This window comes from Perognathus longimembris, chromosome 3, assembly GCF_023159225.1.
Source record: "Perognathus longimembris pacificus isolate PPM17 chromosome 3, ASM2315922v1, whole genome shotgun sequence".
Classification (NCBI taxonomy): Eukaryota; Metazoa; Chordata; class Mammalia; order Rodentia; family Heteromyidae; genus Perognathus; species Perognathus longimembris.
Genome location: NC_063163.1, coordinates 112,838,365 through 112,851,676, shown reverse-complemented (window position 1 = coordinate 112,851,676; position 13,312 = coordinate 112,838,365). Strand labels below are relative to the sequence as shown.

General features: G+C 45.5%; 1 protein-coding gene across 3 annotated transcripts in view; it reads left to right on the top strand.

The window, feature by feature from the left end:
* The window catches only part of Alg9 (ALG9 alpha-1,2-mannosyltransferase), a 55,117-nt gene extending 42,608 nt beyond the window's left edge, over window positions 1-12,509 (top strand). For all 3 annotated transcript variants that reach the window (XM_048343826.1, XM_048343823.1, XM_048343824.1), the window contains 3 exons: window positions 68-198; window positions 9,813-9,931; window positions 10,220-12,509. In XM_048343826.1, coding sequence (XP_048199783.1) covers window positions 68-198; window positions 9,813-9,931; window positions 10,220-10,257 — 288 coding nt within the window. In that variant the 3' untranslated portion in view covers window positions 10,258-12,509. The remainder of the gene's footprint in view (window positions 1-67; window positions 199-9,812; window positions 9,932-10,219) is intronic.
* Window positions 12,510-13,312: the final 803 nt, after the last annotated feature.

Here is a 13,312-nt window from a genome sequence, read left to right as displayed (position 1 = left end):
GTGCGTGTTTACTGCTGTGCAGGGACCTTCCCAGTTACTGATGGAGAGTTTGTCTTTCTCGTTTCAGATTGACATCAGTAAATGTCATTATTTAGTGGATTTGGATACTGTGACAGAAGCACCCCGGGAACCAAAATACTCATCCAATAAAGAAGAGTGGATCAGCTTGGCCCACAGACCATTCCTTGATGCTTCCAGGTATTTGGCTTTATTCCTAAGAGGTGTCTTAAGACCAGTCATTAAACATGGACTCTAGAATTGAGTAACTTAGGACCCAGGCAGTATACTTCCTTTTTTTTTCATTTGGATCCAGTGCATAGTTCGTTTTTGTCCAGTTCCCTGAGAATTCTAAGAGTATATTCTGTTGACATCTAAGTGAAAGCCTCCTAAGTAGTACGGGTAGGTTTACTGTAGAGAACCCAAATATGTGAGTGACATTTTGGAATATGTCTTGTAAAAGTGTTTCTACAGAGGATTAGTGACAGGGGTAAGACCTAATCTGAACGTGGAGTATGCCATTCAATCGGCTAGATACCCAGATGGAATAGAATGGAAAAGAGGAGAGAGCCCACTAGCACAGACATATTCTCTCTCTCCTTCCTGTTTGCCACGATGTGGACGTTCTGCCTCAGCCTCCCCACCATGGTGGACTAAAACTCTGTATCCATGACACAAAGCAAACCTTTCCTGCTTTGAGTTACTTTGCTTAGCTCTTCTATCGCAGTGATGTACATGTCTGACTAACATGTGTTGCAGTTTAAATATAACGCGGTTTGTTTATCCATTCACCTATCAAAGGAATCTAGTTGCTCCCAAGTTTTGTCAATTGTCTTAGTTCATACTATAACAAATGGCTGTAGCCTGGGTAGTTAGTATAAACAGCGTTTATTTCTCACGGTCCTGGAGGCCGGAAGTCGGAGATCAGATGCCAGCACAGTCAGGTTGTGATGAGGTTCCTCCTCCGGGCAGCAGGCCCTGGGTTTTGTTGTTGCTGCCCTTGCTCCCTCCCAGTTTTTCCCTCCCATCCCCACCCACAAGTTGTAAAGTTCATTATCAGATAGTGTCCAGTGAGTGCCATTGCGGCCTCTGTTCACCCTCTGTCCCTCCATTTGCAAGTCCTTCTTGCATTGGCACACCGGCTTCCTGAAAGGTCGCTTGTCCCTTTCTTGAGGGCTCTCCCCTCATGCCTTTTACCTTCCCGAGGTCCAGTTCAAAGTGCCATCCAGCAGAGAATAGATTTCAGCCTCCGAACTTTATGAGCAGAGGTGTTACAGGTTGAGTATTTCTTACCCAAAATACTTTGGGCCAGAAGTGTTTCAGATTTTAGATTCTGGAATATTACCATATACATAATGAGGAGAGCTTGAGCACTAAATACAAAATTCATTTATTTCTCATATATTCCTAATGCATATAGCTTGAAGGTAATTTTAAAATGTTTTTATTTTTTGAGTACTTGTACAAAGTTGAAGGTAATTTTATTTGTTGGTATTTTGAATAATGAGACAAAATTTTATAGCATGTAAGTTTCCAATAAATAATACCATAACACTCAAGATGTTTTGGACCTTTTTGGATTTTATATTTTCAGGTTAGGGATGCTCAACCAGTATAAAAATAAATGTCCAAATTTCTGTGTGAATATGGTTCCATCTCCTTTGAGTAAATACCAAGCCATATGATTGTGGATTGTATGGAATGAGTATTTAGGGTTTTTTGTTAGTTTGTTTTGTTTTGTTTTTGCCAGTCCTAGGTCTTGAACTCAGGGCTTGAGCACTGTCCCTGAACTTCTTTTGCTCAAGGCTAGCGCTCTGTCACTTGGGCCACAGGGCCATTTCTGGCTTTTTTGAGTAGTTTATTGGAGATAAGAGTCTCACGGACTTTTCTACCTGGGCTGGCTTCGAATTGTGATCCTCAGGTCTCAGCCTCCTGAATAACTAGGATTACAGGTGAGAGCCACCAGCACCTGGCAAGTGTTTAATTTTATAAGAAGGTACCACATTATCTCTCTCAAAATGACCACCGTTTTTCATTCTTTCCAGCTGTGAATTAAGAGTCTGTAGTTTCACATTCTTGCAAGCATTTGGGGTTGTCATAGTTCTGGGTTTTTGTACCTATTATGTATGCATGTTTGTTAGCGATGAAAAACCAGTGTCCAGTGGTGTCTTGTTTTAATTTTCATTTCTCTGATGACAGGTGATGTGATGGTTTCAGTTTTCTCAGTGAAGTGGGATGCGGGGTTATAGGTTGAAGAGGAAGTGTACCAGATGAGGTGTTGGAGATCTGAGGAGAGAGAAAGTGTGAAATAATTGAGGATCTAAAAGTCAAAAAGAGCTAGAGGAATGTGGTGTGATTGAAGAACAGGATCTAGAACCCACTGCTTCTCTGCTTCATCAGAGGCTTAGAGACGCTTAGCCAACTCTGAGGGAGAATCCAAGAATAAGCTCTCAACCAGTTTCTGGCTCTGGGCACTTGCACGGGTTCCAGAGCCCCAGCTTCCTCCCCTCGAGTTTACCATCCCTGTCGCTGGCAGTTAACTTTACAAAGGATTATGGGCTCCCCAGTTCTGGGGTCTAAACTAGTTGACAGCGTCACCCAATTAGACACGTCACCCTGGCCATCTCGTATCACATACTTCATAAAATGAGAGAGGATGTTTTTGGTTTTTTTTTTAGAACCATGACATAATTGCTACTTGTATAAAATAGCCCCCAAAGTGGGTGGATGTGATGCCTCCTCGGAGATTGCTGGGGTGAAGCACTGGGGGAGCGTGGGGCTGTCGATTGCCAGCCCAGTGGCAGCTTGCTTTCCGAATGTGGCGTGCGCCGGGTGGGCGCCTGGTGGGAAGCGCCTCTCCACCATGCCAGACTTGTCCTCCGGGGCCACGGCGTCTGTGGGTGCAGCCACTTCCCACCCACTGCTTCCTCCTTCCTCATAGGCTCCTTTCGGCTTACGTGCTTTGCTTTCATCTGTAGCTCCTGGTTTGTGAGGTTTTATTCTTCCAAGTTTTAGAGCATATTAGCCTCCAAATGAATTTCAGGCTGGTTTGATTAGAAGTTTGAGAACTTAGACAGGGAATGATTCCAAAGCCCTCCTGTGTGTCTATAATCATAGGTGAAGAGCAGATGCAAGAAAAGCTAGTTAGGGGGGTGGGTCTCGCAGCCCAGGCACGTGGGGCCTGCTGACCTATGCTGCTTGTTCTGTCAGCATCCAGCACAAGATTCACAGTGGCCAGTGAACCGTGGCGGCTCTGGAGAATGTTTTTACTAAGCCCACGCCTCTCCTTTCAGCCTCCGAGAAGTGAAGCCAGTAGCTATGAGGCCCAAAGAGCCCATGGCACCCCATCTGTCCGTGTCCAGCTTTGTCCTGTGTGGTAGGGTGGGCTGGTTGAGGAGACCCGTCGTTTCCCCCCAGCCTCTAGCTCAGTCTATTGGTTTGCTTTCTGTTTGTTTCGAGTAATAACTGTAAAGAATGAGAGAGTTGGAAATTTTATATTTTAGTTCTTGTGGTGTACCAGTCACTCAAATGTAGAGATAATGCAGTATTATGTTTTCCCTTGTGGTTCTAGATGCTGACGAGGCTCAACTAGCCATTTCTGACTCGGGCTTGCGTGCTTATGCACCGCTGTGAAATGGTGGCCAAGGCTGGAGACATCTCAAAGACTTGCTCATGTTCGTTCAATGGAGGCTGGCTGTTGGCCAGAATAAGTGTCCTGTGACCTTAGCCATGTGACTTGGGCCTTTGTCCAGCGTGGTAGCTGAGTCCCATGGAAGCATCCCCAAAGCAACTCAGTCTTCTTATGAGTGAGCCTTGGGATTGATAGAGTATCACTTCTGTCTCATGTCCTGTTGGGCGGAAGCAAGCTTGTGACTAGCCCGTGTGAAAGGGGAGAAGAGTTAGTTTCCCTATTTATGACAAAAACAACCAAGAAATTATGGACATGTTTTAAAACCACTTCGGCTCTCTTAAGGCTAGTTTCCTAAGTTAAGTAATTTCTCCTTTTCAAGGAGCTTTTTTGTTTGTTTTTTTAACAGTAGAGACAAATGGTACCTAAAAGGGTCCAGCAGGCTGCTTCCCCCGGCTTCTTAGTCCGCAGGTGGGAGGGTTGCTGTACCTGTGGCACGGCTCGGCTGCGGGCCGGTGGTGTGACATGCTTTAGATGATGCTCGGCGCTTTCTGTGGAATTGGTTCTCTCTCCCAAACAGTAATTGGCGTGCTCTTGTCTTCCAGCATAACGATCCTGACGATCTGCTTACTGCCCCAAACAGGGCCAAGAAAGAACACCAAGAGGCGATCAGAATTTCCTTACTTTTGTACTGCTTCTTTGGGTGGTGATGGAGTTTAAACTTAGGTTATCAAACTTGCTAGGCAGGTGCTCTGTCTACTAGTCCCTAGTCCTTTTCTTTCTTTTTGCATAGCGCCTTACATTTTTGCGTGGGGCTTGCCTCCGACTGTTGTCCTGCCTGGGCCTCCCACGTAATGGAGACCGTGGGCATGCACCACCATACCGAGGTTACTTTTTGAAATGGTGTCTTGCTAAGTTTTTACCTGGACTGACCTTGAATTGTGATCTTCCTGGTCTCCACCTCCTGAGCAGCTGCGATTGTAGGCGTTTATCACCAGGTATACGTATTCTTGTTTGTCTCTCTTTTTTTAGACAGAATTTTGCTGTGTAGCTTAGGCTAGCCGTGAACTCAAGTTCCTCCTACCTCTGCTTCCTAAGTAGTTGGGATTATAGGCATGTACCACCACATCCAGCCTCTATTTTTGTATTTTTTTTTAATCACCTTGTTAATCTCTTACCGTTTTTGTTTCCATCTCCGTCAGTTTTTAGTGGTTTTTTGTTTTTTTTCTTGAGGTATTTTCCTGAGACCCTTTTCCTGGTAGAGGTACTTTGGCTTTAAAACGCATTGATGTTTCTCCGAGTGTATTTTCCAGCTGCTTTATAACTGAAGGATACACAAAACCTCTTTTGATTTTTGGAGCTCCAAGTCTGCTTTGTATTGTTGTGAAGCATTGCGTAGAAGGAGACCATGGCAGTCTTACCTGAGAGGCTCACATGTGAGTGAGTGTGTGTGTGTGTGTGCACGCGCGTGCATGTGTGCGTATGCGTGCGCGTGCATGCTTTAGGACCGTTCCCTGCTTCCAGCTAGTAGACTGCGTGGCTGGCGTCATCGCAGGCCTTTGTTCTCAGTTCTTTGGGGGTTGGAACCACATTTAATAGTAGTTCTTTACAACTCGTAGCACACTAGAGAGCCATTTGGTGTATTTTACATTCCTAAGCCCAGATTTATGTTGCAGTAAAAAATTAAAAAAAGAAAGAAATGGTGAGAAGGATTTCCTCGTTAGTCTGTAGTGTCTTTATTTGGTATAACAATGATCATTGAGTTAAAGTATGCTCATTATTATGTTGTCGCTTTCTGAAGCTTTGCCTGTCACCGTGACATGGCCTCCAATACTGCTTCTGTTTGCTGGTAGAACTAGCCTAAGTGAGAGTCCAAAGGGCAGGGCAGAGACCTCTTGTCCACCCCGGGGCGGGGGGGGCGGTAAAGGGAGCACGTCCTCCCTGTGCCTGTCAGATGGGGAAGGGACTGGTGAGGTGCTGGGACTGGAGGTCAGAAAACGGCCAGTTGCCTAATAGTGGTTCTTCCTCAATTCCCTCATTCTGAATATTGGCTAAAGGGCGCTGGTCAGGGGTTATGCGGGTATGCCAGATGTTGGCTAGGACCATAGATCAGATGACTCACTGTGAATCCTAGTACTACAGTGCCACAGTCCCAGTCTGTGCCTCTGTAAACTTCCAATTGTTACCCATAATGTATCGCTGAGGTTACTCTGAACAAAGTTGTGGATCTCTTCCTTGAATGGCAAGGCTCTGTTGTATGTGACTACTGAAAATAAAGTATCATACTGGTCAAGTGGACAGTGCTGCATAACGATGACTTAGCAAAGTCTGGATAAACAGAAACCTGGCCTTGTACAATGAGATCTTGGCTGATGTGGATGTCTTTCTGTTCCCTTTTGCACCCTAATGTTGTGTGGACCCCCCTGTGGCTCCCCTTCCCCCCACACACACAGAGAGGATGCTTCCTTGGCTCTTCCCCCCCTAGTGGCTTAAGAACTAACGTATTTGGGGAGTTCTGTTGTTGGGGAGCTGGTGTTCTAAAGGAACAGAACACACAGCATGCCACTCCTGTAGTCTTCCTCTTCTGAGGAACTTCTGCAGCAAAGTCTCTTCAGAACTGCAGGGGTTGTGAAAGGCCAATCTGCAGGAGAAAGAGAGAAAAAGCCAGGCCAACGCCCAGCCAAAAGACAACTGGCAGGAGGCTTCGAGTGTAGGTTTACAGGGGTATCGATATGTGAATGGGTAGATGCTTGGAATAGTGGCTGGGTGGATGAGTGGCTGGGTGGATAGATGACTGTGTGGACAAGAGACACTGGAGTACTAAACAGATCGACCCAGTGTTTCTATTTACGCCCGTTGAACTGGTGGCATCAGGGACTGGCAGCCAGTCTTCCATTGACGTCAGCAAGTGCAGATTTAAATCTCTGCAGCAGAATGCTCCCGAGCCCTGATAAATAGGACTGGTAATTGAATTAGAAAACCTTCTGAGCTGCCAGCTAATTATGCTGCTCAGGCAGTTGCTTTGTCCAGGTCTGTTTCATCCTTGAACCGCTTGAGCGGCCTTGTCACTGGGAGGGGAGGTCTTTTTCTATGAGAGAGGCACATGTTTATGTCTCCATGAATTCCCCTAAGCTCACTTGGGTCATTCTTTGGCGTTCCGCTCTGTTGCAGACATTGCGGGATGAGTTTTGATAGGCATTTGTTTTGTTCTTGCTATGATTCATTGTCATCCTTGTTTACGAATGTGATGTGTGCATACTCATAGTATTCTAAAACTCAACTGCTTTTTTTCCTTCATAAGGACAAATAACCAGTTTGATTTCTCTATTTTTTTCCCTTGAGCAACAATACAATATAACAAATTAACAATGCCCAGTCATGCTTTACATCAAACTTATTGGTGGCAAATAAATAAATAAAAGGTCCAGTATTCCAACTTCAAAGAAAAAGAAATGGAAAACAGCACCTCTAGTGCTAGACATTCAAGCTGTCCTGTTCTTCCCCCTTCGGCTGGGAGGAGAGAGCGTGTGCAGTGTGCTTTTGACAACTCTGCGTTTAGCAGAGGTCTGCGGTGTGGATGGTCCACACCGGGCCTGCAGGAGCCCAGGAGGCCGCCTGAAGAGTCAGGGCTTCTCCAGGCTGCGCTTGGACGAGAGCCTGTCTTCTTAGCTTCTGCTTTTATGTAATCCCAATCTTTGATACAGGTTTGTGTTGAGCCTTACCTAGAGAAGCCCCCTAGCTTCCGGAACACATTATTTAGAATTCCAGGCTGGTTTTCCACTGAGGGAGCATGGCAGGATCAGGGTATTTTTTTTTTTTGGCCTAATTTTTGAAGTCAGACACAGGTTTGTGCTCTGCAAGACAGTTATCCCAGACCACTAAGTCTTGGACTTTGAGTAGGAGCTGATTGTGTTCATCCTTGTGTTCCTGGCGTTTACTTACTGTTGCCTGGTCACTTGGTGACTTATTGAACCAAATTAAACTCATTCTCATTTATGTAATATCTGTCCTTTCTCTTTATCTACCTGTCTTATCTTTCCAACTTGTTTTTTCCAACTCACTAGGGCCAGTCACATATCGGTAAATAAAGCAGTCTTAGTCCTTGAAATCTAGATGTAGAAGGTAGAAGGACAAACAAACTAGTTATCTAACAAATACAAGACTTTTTTTGTGTGTGTGGACACGGGGCTTGAACTCAGGACCTGGGCACTGTCCCTGAACTCTTTTGCTCAAGGCTAATACTCTGCCACTTTGAGTGCCACTTGTGGTTTTCTGGTGGCTAGTTGGAGATGAGTCTCATGGACTTTCCTGCCCTGGCTAACTTCGAACTGTGACCCTCAGATCTCATCTCCTGAGTAGCTAGGATTCTAAGTGTGATCCACCTGCATCTGGAAAGACTTTCTTTTTAAAAACTTTCAACTGCTAGTTGAAAATGTTGTATCTTAGGTTTGCATTTCTATGGTTGCTGGTAAGATTGAACATCATTTCATATGTGTATTATCCCTTATGTTTCTCTTCTCTGGTCATATCCTTGGTCAATTTTTTTTCCTACTGCATTGTGTTATAGGAAGTTTCTGTTGTCTTGATGTGAATCCTCCACTACATATATTGCAAATACTTTCTTTTGTCCTCCTAAATAAAGAGGGAAAGTGAAGAATTCCAGTTGAGTCCATGGGCTCTGGTATTAGACTAAAGGCTGGGCTGAGCAATGTTCTAGGATCTTACGAATGAAGCTTTTATTGGGGAGTCACTTGAAGTGGAAATGGCACTTGTGCTTGCAGGAGTTTGCTCTAGCTTCCATCTTTCTATCCCAGTACCTTATCTGCACAGCCCGAACAAAAGACTGAAGTTCTTATGGTCCGAGGCAGGTTCATCTGTTTGCAAAGAGCCCCACTCGTGTCCCTAAGCCTCTTCTCGGTCAGAGCTCTGGAGCTGTTAGCTGGTGAAGTGAAGAGACTCTCTGGGGAGCACAGGGCACTGCCAGCTTCCCAGTTGGGAAGTGTCTCCAGGAGGTGTGTTTGCCAAGCACGATATCATTGTGTGCAGGCATTGTGGGAGTCTGCCAAGCCCAGAGGTAGGCTGCCAGTCCAAATGCCACGTTGACATGACATTTACAAGTTTAGGATCTGGGAAAGGATTGGTGGTGGAACACCTCTCAGCTGTCTCGTCTAGGTGGCAGGAACTACGCCAGATTCTCATTTCCAGAATCAGAAATCATAGTCAGGAAGTCATATTGCATACAGAATTTGTAGCTGCCACCACGACTTTTTTTTTCTAGGAAATGATAAAATCCTCTAAGCTGGTGGAGTTTGCCTATGCTAGAACGGATTTGAATGAGACTCTATCACAGGCTCGCTGTGGAAACCTGAGCGAGTAATGTCTCCTTCCTCCTAGGATTTTTCAAATGGAGTAAATACATTTAAAAACAAGAACTTTAAACATACCAGCACTTAAATATTTAGAATGTATTTTAAAAGTACAGAAGCATGTGTGACACTCTTCAGAAAGCCATACATAAGAAACTCAGGTTTTCCTTGTTCTGGGTGTTCAGTAATAAGTAGATAGAATTTTGCAGGGCTGTGCTGTCACAACATGAATTTGTTTATCTGCATTCCCTCCCTGACAGGCGTGACTGGAACATTGTGCACGGCATCCAAGGCATAAGTAATTTTCTCCTCCTTTCCAGGAAGATTTAGGGCTGAAGTCAGGCTCATTTGCATATTTGGAATTTCTGCAGCTTTTTAGATGTAGGAACCTGGGTGTTAAGAATGCATTTCTGTGATGGACACACCTGTAACCACAGCATTCAGAAGGTAGAGACGAAAGAGCTCAAGTTTGAGGGCCACCTGCATCACAAAGTGAGTTCTAGTCCAGCCTGGGCCACATAGCTATATCAACCCCCACCCCCAAAAAATCCATTTCAGTAGTGGCGGCTCATTGACCTGGAACTTTCCTCTGGTGCATTCTAAGGTAAAATGAAGACCTAGAGCTATTTTGAAGGATGTTTTGTGACTTAGTAGGGAGGGAGGTATTTGTTTATTGTTGTTTGGTTGCTATACCAGGTTACTTGGTCTTGATTCAAGTCTTTTATGCTGATCTGGTTCCTATGTAAGCTTTTCAGTTGCTGCTTCTCTAGGAAATACCTTCCTCATTAATGAAATTCTGTCCCTTTCCCCCTATTTTTCAGGTCTTCAAAGCTGTTTCGGGCTTTCTACATCCCCTTCCTGTCAGAACAGTATACAGTGTATGCAAACTACACCATCCTTAAGCCTCGGAAAGCAAAGCAAAATAGGAAGAAGAGTGGAGGTTAGCAATACACCGTGGTCCCGGTCGACAGCCATCTTGTTACCTGACTCCCTCTATATCATTACCTGTAACTTTTTTTAAATAAAGTCATCTGACAGGAACACCGGAATCTGGGTGCTCTTGGCTAGTCAGTCTATTTCAAATTCTAATTAAAGTTACATTCACTTCTGGCCTGTATCACTGTTCTGCCTGTAAACTTTTTGTAGATAGTCAGAGAAAGACCCTAAAGCATGGGTAGATAAATGGCTCCACAACTCATTGTTTTTCTTCTGTTCAATTGCTTACTAGACCGGAGAAGAGCAGAACCAACTCACAGGAAGAACTGAAGATCCCTGGGCTGGGTGGCTATTTTAAGCTGTTCTCCACATTGTGGCCTCACACCCGAGAAGTAGCAAGCCTCTCAGGCTGAAGGGGCTTCTCCACCAAAGCTGTCTGGCTGCATCTAGGAGACTTCATGCTGCAGTCCTAGTGCTGAAAGGGAGCTCAGCCCAGTTGCCAACTGACATGTCCTTCCACCTTCAGCCAGACTCACTTCTGAGAAGCTCTTCGCAGGGAGGACTATCTCAGGAAAAAGGCGACCACTTGAGGAACTGTGACCTCATTTTGTTAGAGATGCTGCCTCTGACTTTCATTTTATTTCCTTTACAACCATGTTGAACCCTGTTCATTTTCATTTGAGCATGCTATATCTTGAATTCCAGATCCTGCTGTACAAAGGTATCGACGGCCTGAGTGTGTATAGGGCAACCTTGGAAAGAATGAATTCTGGGGGCTGGGAACGTGGCCTAGTGATAGAGTGCTCGTCTCCTGTACATGAAGCCCTGGGTTTCATTCCCCAGCACCACACATATAGAAAAAGCCAGAAGTGGCGCTGTGGCTTAAGTGGCAGAGTGCTAGCCTTGAGCAAAAAGAAGCCAGGGACAGTGTTCAGGCCCTCCTGAGTTCAAGCCCCAGGACTGGCAAAAGAAGAAAGAAGTCTGGCCATTGGTAGAGGTGGGTGCCATCGCCTTTCTAGGTGATGCATTGTGAGTCCATCTCTGAGGAAACGAGTGGAAAGGACCGGTGTGTGCTTATAGCGCCTCATTTTCAGCTCCCTTGCAGGGCACAAGGCACAGCCCTCCTGGGCACTCTAGTCACGTAGGCAACGATAAAGACCCAGTTCACATGCAGTAAGCGTATTCTATTAGGTATAACTTACCTTACCACACAGTACTTCCCGGGTCCCAAGGCGTTTGTTTCCATGGCGTCTCATTCCATCCTCACGGTCACCACGAGGGGGAGACCTGGCAGCTGATGTTGTCCCCCTGCTAGAGACGAGGAGGGAGGTGGAGGTGAAGTGACTGGCCTGAGGGAAGCCAGTGTGCCCGACTTCCATGCCGGTCATCTGTGAAAACGTGCTGACGTGGTAGGAGGACGAGGCTGACCAAAGCCTGGTTGATATTGCAGCTTCCTATTTTAAGGAGGAATTGTACCTATATTTCTTAGTTCTCTGTCGCCTCCAGCCTGCCTGTGTTTAAAACCCAGATGATGGGGCCACGCCCGAGTCAAGGCATGCGACCACAGCTACCATTCCCATCGCCCATCGAGGGTCACAGCACTGGTGCCTTTACTCCCCTAAGGGTAACTGATTCTAAAATCTGAACATAGGATGGAGCTACTTTTTGGAATTTCCATCTTTGATTTTTTAGAGAGGGACTTCCCAATGGGAACTAAGAAATGGATAGCATACACCACGTCTCTTGTTGAGAATTCCTTGTGAAGGAGTAGCTGAGTTGGTGCCGAGGCAGAAGGAGAGATAATAGGTTTAGGCAGCATGCAATGTGTAACTGAACAGTGAAGGAAGACTGGAGTCCCGCTTGCTTGAAAGATCCGTGACGTTCAAGTCTCGATACTCAGCTACTGCCTTCCAGAGCAGATAACAGGGGTGTGATTCCACAACAGGATATGGTACTGTAAGTGGAGCGTCTTGCCTTATTTCCAGTCACAGTGCTGTCCTTCACAGTGGCCAAGGTCCTTTCTTCTTTGCAGGGATGCATAAGAGTCCACGCTGGGCACAGTGGCTCATATACCTGGAATACTAGCTACTTGGGAGGTAGAGATTAAGAGCACCACACTTGAAGGCCATTCTAGACAAAAAAAAAGTTTGAGAGTCCCATCTCGCCTGGTTAAAAACAAAGCAAAACTGGCCTGGCATGCGACTGCCATTCCAGCTGCAAGAGAGGCTGAATATGGTCGTGGCCCAGGCCGGCCTGAACATAACTGTGAGATCCTGTTGGGAAAGTAAGGCAGAGAACATTGGGAGCATGGCTCAAGTGGTAGAGCAGCTTGCCTAGGAAGCACAAGCCCCTGAGTTCAAGCCCCAGAATCACCAAGATAAACAAGTCCAGTAATGTGGGTAAGTGGAGAGTAGCTTTTTGCCCTAATCAAAGTGGTAGAGAGTTCCAGGAGGGAAAGGTATAGCTCTGTGCTAGCATGTGTGAGAGACCCTAGGTTTAAGGCCCTGTGTGTGTATGTGTGTGTATATACACATAAAAACAAGTGATACAGCACTGATCTATTTTATCTTGTATATTAAAAAGAAGACCTGAGAGAGAACTTAAACGTAGCACAAAAAAAGAAAATTATCAATGCAGGGTTCCATTGAGAATATCACTTCACCTCATTTTCCCCTTCTCATATGTATCCTCTTAGAGCACAATGAGTTGAAGAATACTGTGCTGTAGGTTAGAAAGATCATTTTCAAGTGATATAAACATTAAAATCTCCCCCTTTTAGTAGGATAGGGAGGCTAGATTGGCTTGAGGCTAGATTTGTTGAGACAGTTGGTCAGAGTAGCATGTCTCCTCCGAAGAACTGTTCCACAAGGCTCCTGCTTGTGCTCAGTGTGAGGAGAAAGGATGTAAGGTACCTATTCCTCCATTGCTTATTGAGTACCAGAGGAGGGACTGTGGATGATTCTAATAGCCTTTGAGGATGGGCTGAGGGAGTGAGTACACTTGGTCAATCTCGGGTTCTCTGATCTGTAGCTCGGAAGTGGCCTTATCGGAACTGAAACCTTCTGATGTGGAACACCGCCACTGAGCCAGACTCTGGTAGGCGCCTGTTTTCAAAATGTCCTCTCGCCTCCTCGGTGTCATCAGATAAAAAAAAATCAAACACAGGTCCTGTTAATCTCTCGGGATAATCAAGGGAAATTGCAGGCCAAACTCCTTATTACCGAATTTGAAATTGAGAGGCGGACTCTTGGGTTTGAGTCAAGGTGGTTCTTGATTACAGCCATTTACTTAAGTCGTTTTTCCTTGTCTGGAGTTCTGGGAAAGAACGGTGGAACACCAGTGTGGTTCTGCAGCGTGAGATACCAGAAGCAGTCCTCTGTGGCAT